A 25125-nucleotide genomic window follows, 5' to 3' on the forward strand; every position below is an offset into this window, starting at 1 on the left:
TACTTTTCCAACAGAGTGCAAAATTCAGTATGTATTCTGGTGGTGTTAATCTTAACATTATTACTTTTTTTTTTTTTAACATGTAGAAATACTTCTAAGTATCTCCCAAGTCTATGAAGTTTAGTATTCACGGGATACAACATTTTGTCAAGCCTTGAAAAAAAAAGTATTAATTACTATGTTCTTCATATTTTATAAAAATAGCTTTAATTGTTTATACTTTCCTAATGAGGAGTTTTTATTCCTCTTTGTAATAAGAGGAAGTGCACTTTACTTTGTACTGCCCAAATCTGAACCCCTAAATAAGTATAGAAACAACATATACTTGCATTTTACATTCATTTCAGGTTATCTAATTTAAAGAAATTTGCTACCATCTCTGGCATCCTGATGAAGAACAAGTAGTTCTACCAACTGGATGACAGCAGGGAGAAAGGGGAAAATTATTTTATTTCTTTTTCGGAGGCAGTTACTTAGTGTAGACTATCACAAATAGTGTAAGATAACTTGAGTATCAGATGCAGTTGACTTTCAACATAATAATGTTTCTACTGTAAAATGAAACTAATGAATAAATGTTACTTTTTTCCATTTGGATTAAATGTAGTTGGCAGCTTAACATTCAGACACATGCAAATGGATAAGGATAGTTGACCAGAACATTAAAGAGGAGTAGTTCTACTTAAAACATACTTCTGACAAAGCAAAAATTCACACCTTCTTATCTTTTCAAAATTATTATTACCAATGACATTTTTCATTGTCAGATGAAGACATTGTCTTTTTGCAAATTCTCTTTTACATATTAAAGAGAGCACTTCTGTTCCATTATTAGTCACAAAGTCGGTTTGCTGAATAATTTCCTTTGTTTGCAAGACTGCCACAACAATAGAAAGAAAGGAACATCTTGCAAAAGAAAAAAAGGGCTTAAAAATAATTTTTAAACATCAGTGCAACTCAGCCCTTACTCGGATACTCAATCTACATTTCCATGAATTAAACACAAAACACACTGCTGAGTTGGAAGTATCACTTTGCACTACTTCAAAAATAAACAAGTGAAAAATGCTGGGTGAAAGAGACCTAAAAATAATATAGCCATATATTTTCTCCTTTAATGTCACTTACATGTCAAACAGTGAATACACAGCAGAATGTATTAAAGAGGAGTTTCTTCAGTTATAGCTCAATATCGTAAACACTCATCAGAAATCTGTCTTGTTTGTACAAACAGAACCTGAAACAGCCTTAATTAAAACATTACCAAATCTAACAACAGCTAATTCCAAGTTAGACTTGCAGCTGCACTACACAGCTAAAAAAGATACGTTTTTTTCAAGTCTGACCTCAAGTTCCCTGAGCTCTTTTATGTCCATAGCAAATAACCAAAGGAACAACTTAACACAAACCTCTGGACCCCCTCAAAAACAGCTGGATACTAGGAAGATACCCAGCAAAAACATGAACTGCTAGCTGAGAAGTTTCAGAAAAACTCCTGTCACCTTCTGCTGTCAAAAACAAAGCAGGACTCTTTTTTCCCTAGCCAGGCCTTCAATTTGTACTGTCAGACACTGAATAAGTGTGTGTACACAAACTTGCATTAAATAATAGAACTAAACAAGAAGTTAATTTATAATAAAAGCAAGAATCTATTTTTCCTTTTTTCCAGATTTCAACAATGTGTAAATATAAAACTGCACAAACAGTTCAACTACTTAACTATGTTAAACATAGCAGACAAAAATTTCAGTGCTTCCCTAATAGCTGATCATACATATTTAAAGTTCTTTTTGATAGCTGGGAAGTGACTTGTTCAGTATTTTTTAGCTATTAGATGTTATATAACAGCCACAAAATACTCACATTTTCAGGACACACACTCCCTATATTTATGCATTTAGAAGAAGCCTCTTTAAAAATACGTAAGAATTAGTTTTAAAGCTTTTCCAGAAAAGCCTATCAGTCTCCTAACTCCTGATCAGCTCTTTGCAGATTCTTCTCAAAAATGTATGAATCTGTTAAAAGGAAATCAAATAACAAAACCCTATAAAAGTAACACAATCCTTCTTGTGCAGCCTAGGAGGGGACCCACCACCATCTCTCTTGGGCAACTACAAAACTGAAACAACATTAATGTCACACGGGAGGAGGCCTGTGCCAGACAATGCTACATCTTTGGGTAGCAAATCTGAGTCCTGTATCGATACCATATTGGGATCACATTCCCAGTAGAACTGATATAATCTCAGTTATTCAATGAACATTATAACCGGTACTTGCAAACCTTTGAGTCTATGGTTTTAACTAATCTGAGAAATACAAAACCTAAAAAAACATGGAAAGTGAGGTTTCAAGTTATTTTCATTTTTACAGCTGAATAATCTTAGAGCAGACAATTGCTTTTTAAGGCTTCAGTTTTGCTTTTACAGCTATGCCTTCAACTACAGCTAAGAAGTTTTCAGTATGTTATTTGAGCTAAATGATGTAGTCACACACAGCTTTGAAGACCTTTCTGGTCCCTTTACACATGTCATCATCTCACACTCCAAGGTTCCTATTTTCCTAGCAAAAAAATGAAAGGACAGGCAACAAAAAGACAATTTAAGAATGTGTTACTTTGCTAACTAGAAAGAAAAATTAACCACCAGCAACAGTTGTCCTTCAAGTCATATTATCCCCATATAAATTGTAATTACATTCCATCACTTGAAACCGGAAAGTTTTCCCATGTATTATTCATAGAAAACACATGCTTGCTTGCATGCTTACTTTTCCCTTTTCCCTATTCAGTACAGGAAAAACAAGATGGAACATTGCTGTTTATCCTGTTAGTTGCTTCTCAACAACCATGTATTTGGAAGGACTGTAAGAAAGCTGGACAGACAAGCAAAGCACAAGTGTACACTGGAAGAACTCCAGTTACTTAATGCAGGCTCTTTACTACTAATGTTTCTTTCAGGGGTTCCACATGGGCACTCCAACTCCAGTCACAGGGCAGTCACAGTTACCTACCACCCCTGGCAGAAAGCACAAGAGGCTTTCAGGCAAATAGCAAATAGAGAACCATTTTGTCAAACACCACATGCTCTCAAAGCTTCACAGACAATATTTGATGTAAATGAGGGAGTGGATGAATGCCAGGAGTGCTGGAGTGTACTCTCCTGGTGCCACAGTCACATAGACACCAGAGTAAAAGGAGAAGGGCACCCTGCAACCTTACCCAGCACCAGACAAGACTGAAGGGAATTACCCATGTGTCAATGTGAACACTTAATCTGTCCCTTCAACTTCTGCAGTGAGCTCACAGATGAGAAAACAGCTTGGCTTTCAGGGCACAGCCAAGAGATGGGAAACTCCATCCTGTATAAGCTTGACATGAGCACTCAATGATATTAAGGAGAAAGCTGGAAGGTCTGATTTGACCAGCTCGAGACTGCTGGCAGCCAGGAATTCTCAGCTTGGAAATGCCTTCCTATTCTGAGGATGTCAGTAGAGATCTCGAGTCTGCACTCTCATCCTGGCAAGCAAGCAGGGCTGGACAGCTGGCAAATAAAATAATCCTTAGGAGCCTGGCCTTGGTCAGACAATAAAAGCATCTTGAATGTGCATCAGATGATGTAAAGTCTTAGATAAAGTAACTAAAACTCCACATGACTGGAAGATTTGCAGTACAATGGCAGGCATCTTCTGCTTTAAAGGTACACATCGAGTAGGGAGCAAAGACAGACAAGAATGAACCAAACCCATGCGCTACAAGGAGAAATTTATCGGTAACATAGGGACACACAAGGTTAGACTATACATGGAAACTCACGTGAACTAAAAAGGAACCCAACATAATGCAAGTATAAACGGCACTAAGAGGATATTTCTCTTTTAATCACACTCACCCTTAGGCTAATTTATGACCACCAAAGCTAAAACACAGGTTCCACGCTACTGTTATTTAATTTACTGTATCAATGGCTAACAGAGTTCAGAATTCAATGCTCAAATATAACACAGAATCTTAAAAGCAAAACAACAAAAACATCTTTTCAATTTAACTTTCCAGCAATTAACATTAAAACCATACAGCACTGCCTCCAAGAATGCAGAAAAATTGTTTTTCCTAAAATCAGTACAGCATCCTAAAATAAATAAGGATTAGCAAGATTAACAGCTTTTGAAACTTTATCAGAAGGCTTTCTGAAATTCCAACGAGTTTCACAATTCAGAAAGATAAACAGGACCTATTACAGAGGGAATACAGAGCACTGTATGTGCAAACTTATCCATCAATGGAAAAACAGAGACAGAAATAAAAAGAAAAAATTCACCTCCCCTCCAAAATGAGAAAGAATTTTAAAAAAAGGAAGATCTAAATGATTCAGAGTTTAGAAAAGTGGAAAAAATCTTAATTACGGTACTGTCAAACCACATACAACACTCAATAATTCTTTAAATAGCTATTTGAAAAAAATAACTTGTGATCATAAAGCTATTTCGACCTTAACTGGTAGACTTAATTCTGAGGTTAGGCAATATTAAATAAATGTTTCAATAAACACAAATGATTTTACCAAAATGTCTCAGTGAATGCAATGGAAACTAAGAAGACAAACAAAATTTCTTCCCACAGAGTATGATGTGGTTTGACAATACTATTAAGCCAGTCTAACACTAAGTTGTTGTCAAACTTTTGGCAGCCTTACTCCTCTCCCACCACACTTTCCTACTCCTTCCCTTTGAAAGCACTGAGACTCTTCTGACCTAACCAAGACTCAATTCAAGGGACTAATCCTTGAAGAAACTATTTTGTTTTTATTAACTTTCAGATGAGAAGACAGAGGTTCAACAGCAATGCTGGAGGAAGCAGCATAGGGCTGCCAAAAGGAACAGAAAACAGAACTGTATCCAGTCTTTAAAACAGCTGAGCTGTTCTGTCGAGCTCCAACTTCAGCCACTGTAGCTCAGCTTTAAGCTGTACCAGCCCTCTCCGGAGCACAGCTCTGCTCTGTGCTCTGTCAGTTGCTCGTCTCACTATTGTTACAGCTGTTTTCAAAGAAGTTTGAGTCATTAGGATCTCACCTGGAATCAGAGGCAGAGATTGCCTGTTCATTACATCAGTTTTTTTAAACATCCTCACAACTTTCTATTGCTACTAAAAATTATATAATCCTAGAAAATGTCTCAGTGGATAAAGCAAAGATCAAAGTTTTTGTGGTTACCCATCGCAGCTGAACAACATTAACAAATTCCATGTAACTTCGTGAATATTGGAGGAACACGTTTTTCCCTCTTGTGAAAAATCAAGTTTTATTTTATAATTTCACTATTTTTTCCTATTGACATTGTCAGCATCAAAGGATTCTGCAACACAAAGATGCAACACTAAGATCCACAAAAGGTCAGACCATAACACTGGGCAGGAGATTTCTCACCAGGACTATTCACAAGCTGAGGAGTTCACTTTCACAAATCATTGCTTACCTTTTCTAATGCAGATCAGTTCATGTACACCACAAGTTCGTTCTCCACCTGTGAGGAAATACATCATTAGAAAACAGTAACAAATAAAATGGATTTTGTTTCTTAATAAGGTTTATAAACAGTGTAAAAGAAAGTTCCAAAATTCCTTCATTTAATAAAAATGCAGAAGATTGACTCAACAGATTTTCAAATTATACATTAAATCCTTTGGAGAAAACAATAAATGTACCTTTGGCTTAATATTGCTAATGGTGGTACAGTTTGAAGAGCTTTATACTGAATTTATACAGATAAAATTACAAAAGCAAGCACCTTAACTGAAGCCACAGCAATGTTTCCCACGTATAAAACAAAATTTCCTGTTTGGAGGGAACTACCCTATAGAATGCTATCTACAGAAGAATTGTCAAAATATCAAAAATATTTGCAATATAAAGAATGCCAAAATAATATTATGATTACCCACCATGGTAAAAAAAAACAAAACAAAACCAAAAACAAACAAACAAACACAACAAAAAAAACCCTATTAACAAAGGCTTGGTTTGCCTAGAATTTCTCCTTTAGATATTTTTTAAATTTAAAAAATCAGCTGTATAGAACTTTAGATATTTATTATTTATTATAATTAGATAGATATTTATTCGAGAATAATAAAATTGTTGCTAGAAATACTACATTTTTGTTTACAGTTTAATGTTGGGATTACTGCTCGTAAACAAAATACTAACACATAATATCTAAACTAAAAAATATTCTGGAATTATATGCCCCGTGATCAAACCTTAAAATTCCAAATTACATCATGCTATGGCTTCTCTTAAGTACACCCTAATCCACTCAGCCTTTTTCCACTGACAACAAAGGAGTGCATGGATGTGAATACAGAATTGAGGGGAGCTGCCTGGGTTTTCATCCCAGTTCTCTGCAATCTCATGAAAATACAAAACAGGGTTCCAAAGCCTCACAAAACACCTATTTTGCATGTATTACTCACTCCTGGGCTCCAAACACTTCAAAACGTACTAAAACAAGCTTTAGGTAACAAAATTCTTCCCATCTCAAAAATATGGAAATACATTATATAGCACTTATTACTCTCCTGCATTCCATAATAAATTAATTATGACATACAATACAGCATGTAATGATATCAAACAATACTTAAAACTCTTAACTGGTAACACTACCAGATGGTGCTGTAAAGCTTTAAGAAAATATCTGTATTTCTACTTAAATTTACACTTTAAAGAAATAACTGTAGGAAATCCATATATTGGAGGGAGAAAGGATAAAAGGGATCAAATAAATGGAATAAAACATAACTCTTCTAAAAAAAAATTAAATGTCTGTGAAAGTAAAAAGAATCCTCATTTTATGTCAACATACTCAGAAATATGAAATACAAGCTTCAAATATACTCTTGAATGGGAAATCAAGTACCAGTGAGTCTGAGGAAACCAGGAGTTTTGTGGAGTCATCACCCTTACAAAATCCAGTTGTAATAGCAATATAATTCCCTCTTTTCAGTGCATTTTAGAAGCTGGGCAAAATCATTTTCATTCAGAAAGCATTTTGGAAGGAAAACATAAGAAAACTAAATTAAAAATATAATCCGCTTTTAAAATAACAGGGCATTAAAAACAAACAAACAAACCCCAAAACCAGACAGAGGGGGAAGATTGCAATCTTCTTTAAAGTCATTGCAATCATCTTCAGGGTATAAAAGACAAACCAGAAGAGTGGCTGAAAGCCTTATCCCTAGAATTTTTCCCCTGTTAGTTTTAAATTCAGCAGTGAAGAAAAAATAAAAATTACAGATGCCAGACAGTTAAAAATAAAGATCTCATATTTGTGAGGAAACAACAGAGAGCAACTCTATTGGAAAGACCTGAAATTTTATCCTCAATTGACCTGGACAGATTCTTCTTTTCCCCTGTGGTCCTCAAAACTGTGGAACTAATACATTATTCACACCTTGCTTTTATTCATGGATTAACAGATAAACCCAAGTTTTTCCATGTTTCCAACTCCCAAGAATTCTCTCAGCTTTTAATAAACTAGTTACTGAAAGAAACCAAATTGAAAATATGGAAACATTTTGCATGACAGCAAGATGCCAACCATTAATTTAGCATTTCAGTCTGAAAATAGTGGGTTTGTGTTGGTTAGCCCATAAATCCCAACGGTTCAGAGGCATGACACATTTAAATGTTATTCTTTAAATACTATTTTTAGGTAATTTATCATAGTATAGTGTTAGTTCACTAACAATGTTATGGTTAATTAAAATTTAAGCTCGATTTAGACACAAATTATTATTAGTTCCATTTCATCTTGACTATGAACATGATCTCCTACTTAAGATTTTAAGGTTTTAAGTGAGTTTGCATATAAAACTACATCATACTCTGTCCAAAATGTAATCTAAGAACAGAAACAAACCCACTTGGGTACAAAGAGCTTTTCATAATATCAGACAATGGAAGTAAAATGAAAAATAATGAAAGATCAAGTAATTTTAGAACTGCACATTCAACAAACCATTTTCATTTTCTTGAGCAAGAACCACCTAGTGGTCCTAAAAATCTAAGTCACTCAAACATTTAACACAAACAGAATGGCCAGATGTTTTCCAGAGGCAGCTGAAACATCTGACAAAGTTTAATTTTCTCAGTTTAGGACAAAGGTTTTGTCCTAAACTGAGAAAACTGAAGTCTCTATTTGCCAAGATGACTAAGGCAGCAAAAAGATGAAAACATGTACATCAAAGAAGATGAATGCTGAATTTTGTATTAACTGAAAATTTTGTGTCTTTCTAAACTAGTACAACTCAAAATTCAAATTTCTACTGTAGTAGGAGTTTAGCTGGAACTTCACCACCAGATGCCGACAACAATTGTCTAGGAAACGTAGCACAGGCATTACCATAGAGTGATTTAGGTTGGGAATCAATGACATCTGGTGCTCTCAAAGACTTCAGAGCAGGAACAGGACCAGCATTACAGAAAGTTCCTCCGAGCCTCAACCAACCACATCCTGCAACGACCACAACTCCGAGACCTCTCCGGGCACCAGTGGTCCTCAGGGGGAAGGTGTCACCCCTGTCACTGCGAGCACTTCTAGAACCTTAGAGCCAGCCAGGACTCCCCTTGATGTAGCTCCCACCCACTGCCACACATGCTTTCACTGGGCAGCTTAAGAACCCATCTCCACCTCTCAGACCCCCTTGTACAGTGAAAAGCTGCTGTAAGAGTGCCGGTCAGGTCTCCCCAGACTACACAAATGTATTTCCTAAGCCTCTCCTAATGTGCCAGGTACTCCAAGTTCCCTCCCAGCTTAGTGGCACTCTTCTGAGGTCTCCCCAGCTTGTCAGCCTCTCATACTGGATTCACACAGCTGGATACAGGCCACAGACACGTGGCTGGTCTGTGTTCAGCTTGCTGTTCACCAGGATCCTCAGGGGCTTTTGTTCAGAGGTACTCCTGGCCAGCCTGCCTGCAGTTGGTAGCACAGGGCTTGGACTTCATCTGTCCTTGTGGAAGTTTCTGAGGTTCCTTCAGCCCACTCTGAGCTTGCTGAGCACGCAGGTAGCAGCCCTTCCCTCCAGCTTATTAACTACTCCCTCCCTGGCATCATCCATAAACTCAGCCACCAACAAACATGGCACACAGTCCCAGTTCCAGCAGCAAAAATGTGATGCAACTTAGGCTGGTGCGTATAAAATCCATTATTCTTCAGTTCATCAACAAATCCATGTTCGTAGCTGCAGCAGAACATTATACTGTATCACAAAAGCCTTTTGTCAGCGGGTATAATTTTTCAGATGCACTTTTTACATGATAAATTACTTTCCTGCTGAGAATTGTTTTTTAATTAGCATTTTCATAAGTTTGGACCACATTCAACCAACGTTTTCTTAACATTTTATTCAACAATAGACAACTATTTTTTCCCTTGGCAAACCCACGACATTCCAATGCAGAACGACAACACTGAGCAGGTTGAGTAGCAGGAACAGGGTGCTACAATGTAGAAACATAAAATAGGATACAAGTGATAAAGCCTAACACAATGCTAATGTTACCACGTGTAAGCATGAGGAAACACTACTGCTTCTGCTAGGAATGCAAGAGACTCAGGAAACCCACTCTCATGCTAAGCATTTCATACGACATGCTACAAATTTATTTTAAAAGACAACTATGATGAAAGACTTCTGGGTCCCATATACCAACTAATCTACTTTAAAAACTGCCTCACACCATGAACTGAATACAAGGAAGAATGTGGGTTTAGATGATCAGACAGCTAACTGTAATGGAAAATAAACAAAGCTGAAGACTTTCGTGCAACAGCAACTCTACAGCTGCCATCAGTGTTTTTCCCTGAAGAGGTTACATACAATCATTAGCCCATCCTAGCCCATGGTGTAAAATCACCTCTGCATTCCTTTAGCATCCTTTTTTACAAGTTTAGTCTACAGATAACAGTGCATATGTAGAAATGGAAATGTTTAAAGTTGAATGCTTAGAACTAGTCAAAAAGCAAACTAAAAAGCAAAGAACATCTGAATTTATAAGGAAAGAGACAGCAAGCTAAAAAGATATATTTGCTATTTTATATACTTATTTATATGTCTACATCTTTTACGTTTTGTGCCATTTTGGTCTCCTCTTGATCCCACAACCTCCAAGAATAAAATAGAATCACAGAAGACACAGAGAAAGAAAAAAAAAGCCAATGAAAGTGATTAAAACACAAAAGGTTTCTCTATGAGGGGTGACTTAATAGACTAAGACACTTGGACCTGAAAAAAACCCAACAGATGGTGGATGTAAACAGGTGAATATAGAACAATTATTCACTGTCTAACACACTAATAAGAGAAATAACTATCAGACTAAATTATCAGCAGACATGTCCAAGACCAGAAGTTTTCAAGAGTAAAAGTAAGAAATTTATGTTCTGATTTTATAATACAAACTCCTACTGTAAAGACTGTATTCCTTACTAGCACCATTTAAAAAGACCCCTATCTAGTAATTTATTACCCTAAGGATACATCATCTACCTGTCCTAAGAATATTCTGGGTTTTGTTATCCAACCATAAAAGTAGTGACAAACATTAGTACGTTTTTTCAGGGGAAATAATTTCTTTTTAATTATATTTGTAATCGACAGAACCAATGACACTGATCAATGAAGTAGCAGTGACAGTTGATCAAGAACAGCATAGCCATTTCTGTTTCTCAAACAAGTTTTGCACCCAATCCTACCCACACTGGAATAAATGGAAGCATCTATGTGGACTAAAAGTAGCCAAAAAGAGATGGATTTTCTAAGCTAAGCCATAAAGTAGAGAGGTTATTTGGGACCTTCTCCCCTCATCATGAAAATAATACTAACTCTGCTTCCAGAATGACCAGAAACTTCCCTTTCCCTACACTTCTGACAACTGAAATATAATTAGCACTAAAAAAAATATTATTAAGTTCTTTATTTCACCTTGCTCTCAGTCAAGTACTTCCTCAGATAAGTCTTACTAGTGGAAACGAAGAAATACAGTAAATATAACTAGCAATGGAAACATCCAGTAGAAATGGTTTGAATCTGACCTAAAACCTATAATTTTTTTTTTTTTTTTTTTACTAAAAATAGAAAGAAAACCAGCAGCTACAAAATAACTTCACTGAAAATGACAAAAAGATTAAACACACATTGCCAAGCAATGTACAATGCTATCAAATGTTCAGGAAATAACAGAAATGTCAACAACAAAATCTGACAACAAAAAAAGGACAAAAAATTAGTATGACTTAGCAAATTCCTACAGTTTTTAATTAACACCACTAATCACTACTCTAGAGCAAATTTTCACAAGAGAAAGTAAGCTGAAAAACATTTCTTCTTTTAAAATGACTCTATGATCTATGGAGAATAATACTCATAGAAATAGTATCAAATATTTCAGATAATGCAGTAAGTTTGTGATACAAAGGGAAATTACTACAAAGAATTTGTATTGCAAAAGATTCCACTTAGTAGGAAAACTGCTTCTTTTAGCCTACAGAAGTACCTGTAAGATGTGTCAGTCATACTGAATTTACCCCTTTTCACATCAAAGATTATTCTCCTCTGCAGAATGGGACCTATTAGTTCACAAACTCAACACTAATTTGCTGTCTTTGAATTAACTTTCAAAATTCTCCCAGAATTTCTCCTTCTTACTCTACAAACAGATTTACACAGTAATCAGGAAACACCTCCCATCTCCAAGAGTGAAATGCACAAAAATTAGGAGGTTCAGTGATTAATTGCTGACTTGAAATCCACTTCAACTTTTACATGCAACGTGGGCCCTCGGACTTACGCAGTTCAAAACCTGACAATATTCAGGAAAACATTTGAGAGTATCAGCTGTGAAACCCTTGCATCATTCACTACAAAAGCTGGAAGAGGTATAACTGAATTAGGTCAAAGAGAAAATAAGGCCTAATGGTTAAAACAGTTGAAAGTTCTCTGGAAGACAGCAAAACTCTGTTTTCTTAGAGGTTCCCTGTATTTTGATGGCAATATGAGCGAACATTTTTAATCAGGTAGTGACTGTGTGTTTACTTTCCTGCATGCTCATCTTGAACACCAAGAATTCCAATTTGCAAAAGTGCTAAGCAATAAAAATTAAGAGAACTTGAGAAAAATTTCACTCTGAACACATCAACTGTTCTTATATTAAGTATGATAGCTTCATCTCAGCCCACGGGGAACTTGTCAAAAAGAAGTCTGTAAAACATGAGAGGTTAGGTGGGGTTTTTAAAAAGAGGTAGCCCCCTTTGTTATCTAAAAGACAAGAGACCTACCAGCTTTCTTCATTTCAATAGATTCAACACTACAGACATGATGGTGTAAGACAAATCCAACCCAGAAACTGGTGATTTTGCCTATGGCATAGGGTTTCACTGTCATCAGCAAATAATGCAGGAAATCATCCTCACAATGACAATACCATGCAACACTCACTGAACAGTTTCCACAACAAACACTGAATAAGCATAAGACAGCATTAAACCAATTGCGTGTGTGGCTGATCCAATATGATACCGTGACATGTGATCCACCACACATTTGACAAATGTGTTTAAAAGTGGGCCTAAGTATAAAATATGTCTTCTTATATTTAGGCTTCATTAAATACTGATGCTGCTGCTCAACCCCTGCCCTGGCTGCACCAACTTGGATTCAGAAGCACTACTGTCATTTCAAGTCAGCACTAACTTGAGGATCTCCATGTCACCTTACACCCTTCTAGTACACACTGCAGTGACACCTGAATAGCCCAGGTAATTGGGAAGTCAAGATAAAACTGTTCCCCAGGCCAGATTCAACCTACAGACTACACATGATACTCCTACTTAAGCTCTGTAAGCAGCTCATTGCTCTGTTGTTTCCTTTTCTAGATTCTGGAAATGTGCAACTAGGCATAGTTTTCATGTGACCTGTATGAAGCAGTGTTCTAAATACTCTCCCTTTTTGTATCCATAAACAAAAAGCAGGTTCATTCCATAATTCTTGTCTTTGTTTCACAAGGAAATGAGGGTTATATAATTAAACAGTTCATTTCCTGCCTCATCCTTGTATTGTTTACAAATTCTCTGGCTAATTTAAGACAAAATTGTCAGAAAGTTTTAAGAACCTAATTTAATGTTTCATAAAAATCAGCAGTCAAATACAACACAAACACAGGCCCCACCAAACACTAGGACAGCCCACCAGCCAATAAACCCCTGCACAGCACACATAGGTGCAGCTGCCTGCTCCAAACCAAACAGCTGGAAGATGGGGAAAAAGAAGGGGACAATCTTCTGAGAAACCTCAGAGAGATCAGGACACTTCACAGACACTCGGGAACAAAATGATCAAAAAGTTACGTACTTGGCAAAGACCTTGACCTCGACATCAAAGTGTTAAACTGATAGGAACACAAGGGGAAAACAGGGGAAGCCATACTCATTAGTCTCATTACTCTAGCAGTAACTTACTAGATGACAACACCTCACTGTAATTCTTTCATCTCTACTGGATTCCTTTTACCTGTATAGCTCATTACTCTCTTTAATACTAATTCTCATTTCTTAGCACTAAACTCCTCACAATGGAAACCATATGAAAGAGTTTAAAATCACAACGATTTAGCTCAGTCTAAAAAGGTTCATCTCCAGATGTATTCCCATCCTTGAGAAATGTAAACTTGTATAGCCTGTGCTAGATTACAGCATGTTCAAGTGTGGCCCAAAAATCTGATAAAAGTAGATTCATGAGGATATACGAGACACACAGTTCTGCCTTTGTTTATAGAACATTCCATCTGTGACCTCTATCATTTCTTTGCCCCCCTCCCTGCAATGCAACATGTTTTCCATTGCTAGCTCCTCACCCAGACCTCTCCTCTCTTAAGGCAGGCACTAAAGCTTTGCTATTGCTCAAAGGAGGAGAGGTAGCATAGAGAAATGAAATTAATGCTGCCATTGATGCCATGAAGATTTTTGCCTTTTCTTTTATACCCGTTATACCTTTTTACAGCTTCTGTATTCCTAGTGCTTTTTGCCTACATTCTTGGACTTGTTTGTTCAGCTAGGAGACTAAACATTTTAGAAGCTTCATAGCTAGGGATCAGTGTGCCCCAGACCCCAAGGTCCTCTCCAGAACATATTCTGTAAACCAAGATAGAACCATCCAGGGGAAGGTTCCTTGGGGAGGGGGGGCTCACTTGAACCTCTCACTGGGGAATCTTTGATAGATATGCTAATTAGTAAAGCCTATAATGTTACACCCAATGTTGGGGGGGACCCACGGGAGAAGAGAGACAGAGACACAGGGAAAGACTCGGTGGGGTACATCTCGATGCATATGACCTGGACGTGTACACCTAAGGATCCTTAAGAATAAATACCAAGGTAAAATCCCTTTTCCCCTTCTAACCGTGTATGCCTCTTGATTTTAAGACCAGGAAAAGGCATCACCATGAGGAACAGTGGTGCTGAAGGATTCTCAGAAGTCACTCCTCAACTTTCTTCCCCCCTCCCAGCAAACTGCAACAAGACCCCAGGCTTGGGCACCAGTAGATGGGAAGATTTTAATCTCAGACTGCCCACAAGTCTGGTTTTATGACTGCTTTCAGTTTGGCCCCTACTCTCTACCATATCTGACAGCTCCCCATTCTGATACTCTCCGTATTAATCCTCCCCTATGAAAAAGTGGAAATATTAAGCAATAAATAACCTTGCATCATAAAACAGAGCTCCTAGTAAATACTAATTGTGTTTTGGAAGATAACTACACAGAAATAAGAACTGCAAATACAGTTATTTAAACGCACTGAAGCCAGAACTTTTCCAATAGAGTTGTTCTCTGTTGTTTCCTCACATATCTGAGATTGCCTGACCTATGCAAACCGTAACTTGGTGTCTTTATAAAGAAATACAAAGAGAACATGCTTTAACATGACATGAACTTTCTAAAGAAAAAAGATGTAACAGTTCCTGCAATCACTGGATTAGAGCTTTGAACCTGGTCACATGAAGAATACTTGTGTTTTAAACGTCTGTCAGTGAGCATAACAAAGCATTGACATTGACCAAAAGGGTCACTGGCCATGGCCAGTGGCACCCTGGTTCTCTGTAACACTTGATACAAAAAGCCTCACTTTTACAAAAACTTTGGGCTTTAGTGTTAGAACCACTGGAAGCTGGTATGCTGACAAAGTGACACTGGAAATGGTAGTTTTCCATTCCAGATTTTTAAAAACAGCCAAAAGCAGCTAACAGATTCTATATTAATTTGAGCTCTTTTTCGTTTTAGGCACTCTTCACATCTATGTCCTGCCTGAAGGAGTTTTGAACTATTTTATATTTATTCTTCAAAGGGAAGTTCTCAATCTTGCTTATTTTCTCTGCCTCTACCCCCAAAAAAAAAAAAAAAAAAAAAAAAAAAAAAAAAATCTGGCCAAATGCAGTGTCCTTAAAACTGAACAAAGTATTTTCTCTGTTTACTTAAATACATTTACAAATTTACTTTGACACAATGAAAATTCTGTATTTTGATCGTTTAGACTAGAAATCCATGGTTTGATGCTGCCTTCAAAAGCTTATATTCAATCCAATGAAACTCATATCTTTAAACACTGCTGGCCAGAACACCGTACTGCTAAAAAGCACAGTCAAGGCAAGGTACTGTTGCACAAACAGGAGGGAGAGATCATCAAGATAAGGAATAAAAATTGTAACACCTACCAACAACTCTACAGCAATCAGCTAGTCAGTTGAAAACAAAGAGGAGGCATGTCTGCTACAGGCTACAGCAGAAAAATGCATTGCATTTGCTGTCTTCAGGAAGAGCCCTAAATCAAAACCTAGCAGACCACTTTAATGATTGGAATTTTTTTTAATCCCACCTCACATTTAAATGTAAACTGTGCACCCAATTTTCTCAAGAGCTGAAGTCCCATTTTGGATATTTCACATAAGCATCTACCAGACAGTTGAGCTATTTCTGAAGTCTGGCCATAATGAGAAGTGTTGCATTCTTTTCAAAGGCTAGATTGCTTTATTCATTCATGACTATTTGCTTTAACTTTTAAGAAGTAATACCCTAAATCCTCTGAAAATATTACACATGAATTTCGCATATTGTGAATATTTTCAGATCTAACAGATCCTCACAGATTTCTGGGATAATGCTGCTTAAAATGAAAACAGAGACAGATTTTGAAGGATAATTTTTTTTTTCTGAGCTTGAGTTATGTAAAATGTCCAGCCCCAGCAGAATTTTTTGCTATCTTCTTGATAATATTAAGAAGACTTTTCAGCAGAAAAGAACCCAGCCAACACAAAGCTGGCCAGCTCAGACTCCTGGTGTGCACAGCTTCCAAGACAGGGTGAACACGCAGCTTTGCTTGAGCAGTGCAACTTCTCCTTACAGAGGCCTGAATTACTAATCCAGGGAAACTGACAGCAGAGAAGCATCCCACATGCGAAGCTAACCAGAACAGTTTGTTTCCCACACACACACACACTGTTTTCCTAAATCCTTTAAGTTATAACAACAGATGCTTTCAGAAAGAAACACCTCGGCCGAGCAAGCTGCATACCTTAGGTCCTTGTCTGCCTAGAAATAAAGTTCTGTTTGGTTTGGTTTTTTTTTTTAAAGGCTTTCTAACGAGGTGTAAAATTACTCGCAGAGTCGAGAGGAGAGGTTTCAAAGCAAAGCTCAGAAGCCCTGCCTTTGAAGATGAGCATCTCCAAACAAACCCAACAAGTGTCTAGTACATCTCGCTCCTTTGTTGTTGTTGTTTCTAAGTGATGACTAGAAAGATCTGCGGACAGCAGCTCCGGTGCCGCCTGTTAGCTCCCAGGAACCGGCGGAGAGCAGGGAGCATCCCTCGCCTGGGGACTCAGTTTTCAGAGACTCCGGGGCCAGGAGAGTGACAACGACTTTTAGAGCAGTTGGCAAAGTCCCTGCGGCGAGGGTGGGCACGGCTGCGCACCTCCGGCACCGACACTCCCGGCCCGGGTGCGGGGGGCCCCGGCGGTCCGGGACCCGGCGGCGGGCAGGGGCGGCAGAGCCCGGCCCGGGGGGCTGCGCCGCCCGCCTCCGCCTCCCCGCCGTCCCGAGCAAGGGCGGCTCACGGCACGGGAGGATGGATGGCTCCGTCCTCCTCGGGTCCCCTCCGCGGCGCCCACGGGCGCACGCCCGGCATCGCCGGGGCAAGCGGCGGCGGAGGAGGAGGAGGAGGAGGAAGGATGCCGGCCACCGTGCCAGGGATTTATTTACGCCGCCCGGCTCCTGGGCACGGAGACGGGAGGAGGGAGCACCACACTCACCTCTCCCCCGTCATCAAAGAGCCCTAGCACCGTAGCCCCCGCAGCCGGGCCGAGGGGGACGGGGAGCAGAGGAGGCGCTCCCCCGCCGCCCTCCTCGGCTGGGGTCCCGCTCGGCTTCGGTGCGCCCCCACCTCCCGCCGCGGTGGGAGCCCTCCCTCCCCCCGGAGCCGCCCCTCTCCCCGTGCCCGGGGGAGGAGAGGGAGAGGAGGGGGCTGGGGGAGGGGAGCGGTTCGGGGCGACAGAGAGGAGCCCGTTATTGGCCTACTTACCATCAATCGCCATGATCCCCGGCGGGGTGGGCCGTACCAAGCGGAGGGAGCGCACGCAGGAGAGGCGCTGCCGGGCGCCGCGGCTGCCAGGCGGGAGCGGCGGGAGGGGCGGGGCGGGAGGGGAGCGGGGCGGGGCCGGGGCGCGTCACTCCCCCGCCGCCGCCGCCGCCCGGCCCCGCCCGGCCCCGCCCGCCGCGGGCAGCCCTCAGCCGGCAGCCCTCAGCGTCCTACGGCCGGGGGCGAAGGGTGCTCGCCGAGGGAAGCTCCGCCGCTTTCCACGGGTCTCTTCCCTGCGTTTCCTTCCCAAAGCGAGTGGCTGAAATAAAACCCAAAGCTCTGAGGGCACGAAGTGTCAGCAAAGCCGTGCTTCACAAAATACCATGAGCTGGAAGGAGCCCAAAAGGATCATCGAGTCCGAGTCCTGGCCCTGCACAAGACACACCAAGAGTCAAACCATGTGCCTGAGAGCATTGTCCAAAAGCTTTCTGAGCTCTGCCAGGCTTCGTGCTGTGACCTCTACTCTGGGGAACCCGTGCCAGTGCCCAACCAGCCTCCGGGTGAAGAGCCTTTTCCTGATAACCAAGCTAAACCTCCCCTGACACAGCTTCAGGCTACTCCCTCGGGTCCTGTCACTGGGCACCACAAGGAAGACACCACTGCCTGCCCCTCCTCTTCCCCTCACGAGGGAACTGTAGACTGCAATGAGGTCTTCCCTCAGTCTCCTCCAGGCTGAACAGACCAAGTGACCTCAGCCACTCACAGGTTTATGATAAAACCGGCTTGGTTCATTAAATTAACTAATTACATCCATAACTGCACAAAACTGCTTGTGGCAACTCTAGTACTGCCTCTACAGATTGTCTTTTCCAGGATTCTTTTCCCTTTCTTTTAAAATACCATGCTGAAACTGTCCTTGGGAGATAAAGGAAATGGATTTTCCCGCTCTATTCCACTCTCATGAGAACACATCTAGAATACCACATCCAGCTCTGGGGCCACCAGCATAAGAAGGCTGGGGACTTGTTGGAGCAGGTCAAGAGGTGTTGGAACCTCTGTTGCTACTCCTTCCTCTGTCCCACCTGCCACAGGTTCTTCCTCTCCCTTCCATGCCTTTTCCTCAGCTCTCTTGCACTTGTACCAGCCTCTCTTTCCCTAGAGTTCTGTAGTTGTTGTCCCAGCCAGGACATCCTTCTACAATCTCTTCCTTGCCTGCCAGAAGTGGCAAAAGGATCATCATAGTGAGCAAAGAGGACAGGGTTTTGCAAGGCCCTGCAGCATTTACCACAAGGATCCAGAAGGACATCTGAGCCAAACCATGCATGGCTCCTGCTACTAAGAGGGAAAATAGCCAAGCAGATTGCTTGTATTATGGATTTCATATTGTAATCTTTTACAGGATGTAGGATGTACATAAAACTCTGTTATTGTCACAGAAAGTCCTGCTAGCATTTGGAGCTATAAAGAAACACATTACTACATGCAAACAGGTTTTTCATTCATGTGTAGACTGGCCAAACATAGGAAAATTTTCACAAGATGGTAAGGAGGAATACCTTTCGTACCACTATCATCTTTCTGCCAAATGTTTAGTCACCGTTCAAATCCTGGAAGCATTAATCCCCTTCAGCCTCACAGCCTTCAGAAATCTTTTGTCATATAGAAAAATCAATGTGTTTTCTCAAATTTGTTCTTCACCTCAGGAAGAAAAAACCTTAAAAGTGAGGCATTTAAAAGCACAGTCAGCCTGAGCAAAATGGCCGTCTTAAAAAACACAAGTCCCAAATGACAGACATATGTCCAGACCAGAACCAACTGTAAAAAAGACCTTAAAAGAGAAAATGTCAGCAGAGCTTAATGGCAAATATATTTCTCTGTACCGGCACTGACATTTACCTCAAATACCCCAATGATTTTCTGTTCTTCCTCTTCCTTCCATGCCTTTTCCTCAGCTCTCTTGCTCCTGAAAAGTGTTCCAGCCCTGAAGCTTTCGTTACAATTTTTGTTGATGGCCATCTTTCTGATGATATTACTGTATTGAGTACAGGGAGGAAGATTCCTGTGGGATCAAGTACATAGCTGGAGTTATTATTCTTCTCTGCTCTGATTTTTATTTCTCCCCCCACTTTTGGCAGCATCCCCAGTATGAAGGAACTACCAGTCAGATGTCATCAAATCTTTCCAGGGCACAGACATCCACCCATACAGAATCCAGCATATAGTTTTTGAGATGTGTAAAAAGTCATCCAAAATTTTTGGAGAGCCTCACATGTCATCACGATTCCATGATTCATGTATGCAATTACCATAATGGGATGCAGAAGTTCATGTCATTGGGCAAACTCTTTCTGAGGGTGAGAAATGAACCTATGTTTGTGAATTAGTTACACTGTTATTGTAACTCTTGGTCCGGGGTTTTGGTTTTCAAAACACAAAAGAAACACATAATTTCCACAAAAGTAATGAAAGCTCGGTTTGGAAAAACAGTTTCAGGACAAACATGATTCCACATCAACAAAGAGATTGTGTGAAAAGTATGTGTAAGGAACCAAAACATGACTTTTTGGAGCTATGCTGAATCAAATCTGTTCTATTTGTGCTTAAGTTTCACAAGTACATGTTTAAAATTTCTAAGCTTTATTCAAACAGCAGATACTCCTGCCCACCACCATAACAGTCTCATTTTTTTCAGTGTTGCCAGGAGGGAGAAATCTTGAACAAACTTCCAAAATTCAACTATTTTAGTTTTGTTCCTGTGGTGTAATCGAGACTGTGTAAGCCGTAGCTTCATCCGTTCCCTGCACGAAAGGAATGGAGCACAGCTAGTCAGACTGGATGTCTCAGAAGCTTTCTACTGAATCCAGTGGGCAATTCATTCTGCTGGAAGCATTTACATGTGATCCCATGAGTATGCCCTTTGCAAAATAGCACAGCTGCACACAAACATGACTACAGCTTAACTCCAGACCTTAAGTAAAGGTGATAGATCCATAATGTACAAACAATTTACAGGTTATCAAGAGCTCCCTGTCAAAGGGAAGAACCTATTGTGACAACAGGTTTGCTGACAGCAATACAACTATCTGACAGATACAGGATAAATTTAATCCCATGAGCCCTAAACTTTTCAACAAACTACCTACACAGGAGAAACTTCTCCCACTGCACTGATGTGGAGCCTCTTTGTCAATTAAAACCAAAAGCTGCTGGAAACTTTGGCATGAGTGCCCTAGGAGGAGAAATAAATTAAATCCATTAAATCCATTTAAGGCATGATCCTTGCCAAACCTTTTTGGATTTTCTCTTCCATTTTAGCCATAATCTTAGTATTAAACCAGATAGAATGTAAGAGTCTGTGCTTCATGAAAACTTAGAATATTTGAAAACCATAGCATGTATGAATGAAAAGACTAACTGAAGGGTTAGAAAACACAGACTATCAGTAACCAGAAAGGCTGAAGGCCTAGATTAGTAATCTGCTAATTAAGGTGCCAGACAGATAAGCTATCTATAATTGTCATGATGTGAACCAAGTGAGTTCCCGATTGAACATACAGTGGAAGAAAATTTCCAACAGCTGGATGTAAATTTTCCAGGGGAATGTTGCCATTCTATTCAGCTGTAGGTACCCTGCAGAAACACAGTGATTTCACTGAAATGCTATTGGGGAAGGGGGCAAAATATCCAAGGTCTTGCATTTCAGAAAAAAACTTTTAATATCAAGACTTTTTCCTTCATATTATATTGCAACATAATAATGACATTAAAATGAAGCATCTTGATTTTATCAATATAAAATCTTTCAGTTAGAAAACTCAGTCTTTTGTTGAAATTTCACTTAATGGAAAAACTGTGTGTGTGCAGCCACATCTCCCTGTGTATTTTTCCCTTTGTTGTTGTATTTCAATCGGGAAAGAACAGATTTTTAAAGAAGGGATCAAAACTCCCACAAAACTGAAAATCTGGGGTTTTGACCAGGATCCTTATAAAGGTCCCAGCAAGAAGCACAATGATGTGCAACTCCAGGGTGTTCTCTCCTTGCAGATTATTTATAGGAATGCAAAAAACCTGATGCAGCAATGTTGAAGTGAAGAGACAAATAGACAAACTCAAAATCTCTAAACCATAACGCTGAAGTTAAAACACAACCTCTGAAACATCATCAAGAAAGATCTCCAAAGATATTATTACTCCAGCAGATGAAAAGATGGTTAAGAATTATAATACAGTGCTGTGTCCCAATTGATTTGGGATATCAGTTTACAACTTCCCGTAAGGATTTTTGGCAGCAATTTCGTGAACACTGCCAATCAGATTTGCAATCAGATTAGTTTCACATGCACAGTGTTCTTTATTAGGACATTAAATACCTGACCTTTCAATATTAAAGTTTGCATTATCAAGTTTTTTGGCACTAAGTAAATAACCTGTGACTCTTAGCTTCTCATAGTTTTTGAAAGCTATGGAAGACAGCCTGAACCCTCTGGAACTGCAGAGCTATATGTGGTAAGAGTGATATACCAGATACACTCAAGTCTCCACTTTTTGGAAAAGACTCATAAACCTGACTCTTGAAGCAAATGATTTGGCCAAATAATGCTCAGTGTGTAACTTCATATTCATGAATAAATGATTGAGAAACTGGAAAATAGTGTTTCCAGCAGCACTTTCCTTCTGCCAAATTTGGGACTCCACAAGGTCAAATTTCCAACTGGGATACAGTTGGAAAAGGTCCTATGAGCTAAATCAAAATGGAAAGATTTTTGTTCAGATTCACATTGTTAATCCATGGGTAATGCATCTGCTACAGAAATAAAAATTGAAAACATAAACAAAAATGTGATTTTTGATGCCTAATCATTCTAGTGGATGTTCAGTTAGCTTCAGATAGCTGTAAGTTATATGCAAACTTCAGAGGTAGATGAATAACGTAATGACTCTTGCTGGTGCACTCATAAAAATCTTAACTGGCTCAAGCAACCAAAGTTAACATTATTCCACTCTGTTGCGTTGCACTGTTCCAAAACAAAAACCTCATGAAAATACAGCAAGGACTATTAAATGCAATTCCAAAGAAATATGCCAATCAACGAGCCCTTGTGCTCACACAAACTACAGAAATGGTGAACCAAAACTGGGCAAAAAGTCATATGCCAAATTCACGCACAATCCATTCAGACATGCCAGCTTTTCCATGAGAAGCTGAACTAATGAAGAGGGTGTCCTGCAGATGTACTTCTGTACCACTTGTCTTCATCCCTCTCTAGTAGGACTTCTCTAGCTTATCCCCTTGATACCCTCTGCTACATTCCCAGTGCCAACAGGACACGTTGCAATTATTCCAGAGCTTTGCACAGCCTGTTTGAACAGCTGAGAAGCTGCCAAATGAAAGGTACAAATGATGAATTGTCATCATAATTGCTTCATTCTCCTGGCCTTTTCTTCAATGAGGGCACTAGTTTCATTCTCTTTCTACTACACAGAAGTTAGTCTCCATTAAACTGGAAGGAACCTAATTATTTATGGGATCTTGATGAACTTGACCAACTGCTCCTAAGCTGAGGCTTCCCTCAACTTTCCCAGATAGAATCATTTGACAAAGAGAACATGTTCACATAAGCCTAGATTGCTTGGGAAATCACATTAGAAATCTCAAAGCCCAGCAAATGGCCTTCACAACCCTAGCAAAATATGAAAAATGAACCATTCAGCTACACTTAAAAAACAAAGCATACATTTTAATGCAAATTAACAAAAAAAAAAACCCCTGTGCTCTTTCAAAGACAGGTATCACATACAAATATCCCAACACACAAATGGATGGGGATTATTATGTTTTCTTACCAAAGAGCTCTGTGAACATCTAGTTAGAGAAGCCATAGTATAAAATAGTGATATGAAAACAGGCACATACATAGTATTAACAACCAGCCATTCAGAAAGCCACCCCCATTTTTTCAATGGAAAAAATCTTCTTCATCAAAAAGCCATCGAAGGTAATACCATGGAACATAATCAAATTCAATCTCCATTATTCACACTTAAAATATTAAAAGGGGACTGAAAGATATGATCCAGTTCTCCTGAAGGGCTATTTTTAGAAAGAACAAGGTCCTGGATGCTAACAGAGCCTATTGGCCTGGTTCATGCCAGCATAAAATGAATGACCTTGCTTGTCACAACCTCATCTGATAGAGGGGAGAGGCTGCAAATGGTGTGAACAGAGACTGAGCTGCAACAAGCTGTAAAACCACAGCACAAATAGAGGCAGAGTTAAAGCTGTCACGGTGTTGGTTATTAAAACATTTAAATCTCAGATTGCTTGAACGGTACAGAAGTTTTTCTGTCAGGGTGTTCTTAAAGCTGGTTGCTCACCAACTGGCACTGAGAATCCGAGAGTGGGAGAGATTCTCTTCCCTGTGGCCCAGACAGCTCGGAAAAGTGGTGCCTGCATAGGTGGTGGTGTCAGCACAGGGAGTTAATCGTGCTGCCAAGGAAAGGGAAGTGATAAGAGATTCACAAGGTGGTTTACAGCATTAGTTACCCACTGCATGTATGCCAGTCCTGGTTTATTGACTAGCTCTGGCCAGACCTACCCACAGTTGCTGTTCTTGGCTAACCTTGACAAAGTCATTCCTGTTGCCATGAAACAGCTTCCTTCGCTCTCACTCTTCATCTCCCTCTAATTGCCTTTAGTGCACTCTCTGATTCTGTGCTTTGCTTCTCTGCCCTCCCACCTGTAACCTGGTTCGCTCAAGGCACTGCTCCTGGATTGCACTGAGTACTTTTGTGTAGCTGCTCTGCATGTAAAGGAGGCAAAACTGATCTCTGTAGAGGAGGGCAACAGTGTCTAGCAACAAAAGAAAGTGCTTTACAAACACTGTCCCCTTAGCAACGGGAAAAGGCTGTAGCTGCAGCCCGATCTCTTAGGGTCTCTCTGGAACAAAATGGTATCCTTAACCATTCCTGCTGGGAGGCTTGTGCTAAGTATATAATCTGCATTTCATTTCTCTCTAATTAAGGTGACTTATTTTGTATATGTTCCTGCACAGCTGAGAGCTCAAGCCTGTGGAGTACTCGTTACTTCCTTTCCCACTGAACTTAGTCCCCAGGAGCAGTATTGTAAAAATATTTTTAAAAGTAAGATGGGTTCAAGAGGTTGCATCCATCTAATTTCACATTTCTTTTTACCAATAAAAGCTTTAGCCTGCCTTTTAATTATTTCAAATATTTCAGTCATACAGCAACATATGATCTATTCTGATTTTTGGACTTAGCAGAGCTGTTCTTAATGCTGTTTCTGAACATACATTCTGTTCTTACTTTTAAAATAACTACCAGAATATGTCATTCATTCTTATGGCACCACAAATACTCTATTGATGCATTAATGACATTTCTGAATCTAAAGAAAAATTTTTACTAAAAATGTATGAGACCTGCAAAACTGTTAAAATCACTGTTAAATGCAGGAACCTACTTAAATACATTTTTTGATTTACATTTC

At 39.6% G+C, this 25125-nt stretch overlaps 1 protein-coding gene across 3 annotated transcripts in view; it reads right to left on the reverse strand.

Moving 5' to 3' along the window:
- The window catches only part of SYT14 (synaptotagmin 14), an 88984-nt gene extending 71258 nt beyond the window's left edge, over positions 1-17726 (reverse strand). For all 3 annotated transcript variants that reach the window (XM_039568777.1, XM_039568776.1, XM_039568775.1), the window contains exons 1-2: positions 17622-17726; positions 5473-5520 (exon numbers count right to left, since the gene is read on the reverse strand). In XM_039568777.1, coding sequence (XP_039424711.1) covers positions 5473-5520; positions 17622-17634 — 61 coding nt within the window. In that variant the 5' untranslated portion in view covers positions 17635-17726. The remainder of the gene's footprint in view (positions 1-5472; positions 5521-17621) is intronic.
- Positions 17727-25125: the final 7399 nt, after the last annotated feature.

Source organism: Corvus cornix, chromosome 3 (genome assembly GCF_000738735.6).
Source record: "Corvus cornix cornix isolate S_Up_H32 chromosome 3, ASM73873v5, whole genome shotgun sequence".
Taxonomy (NCBI): Eukaryota; Metazoa; Chordata; class Aves; order Passeriformes; family Corvidae; genus Corvus; species Corvus cornix.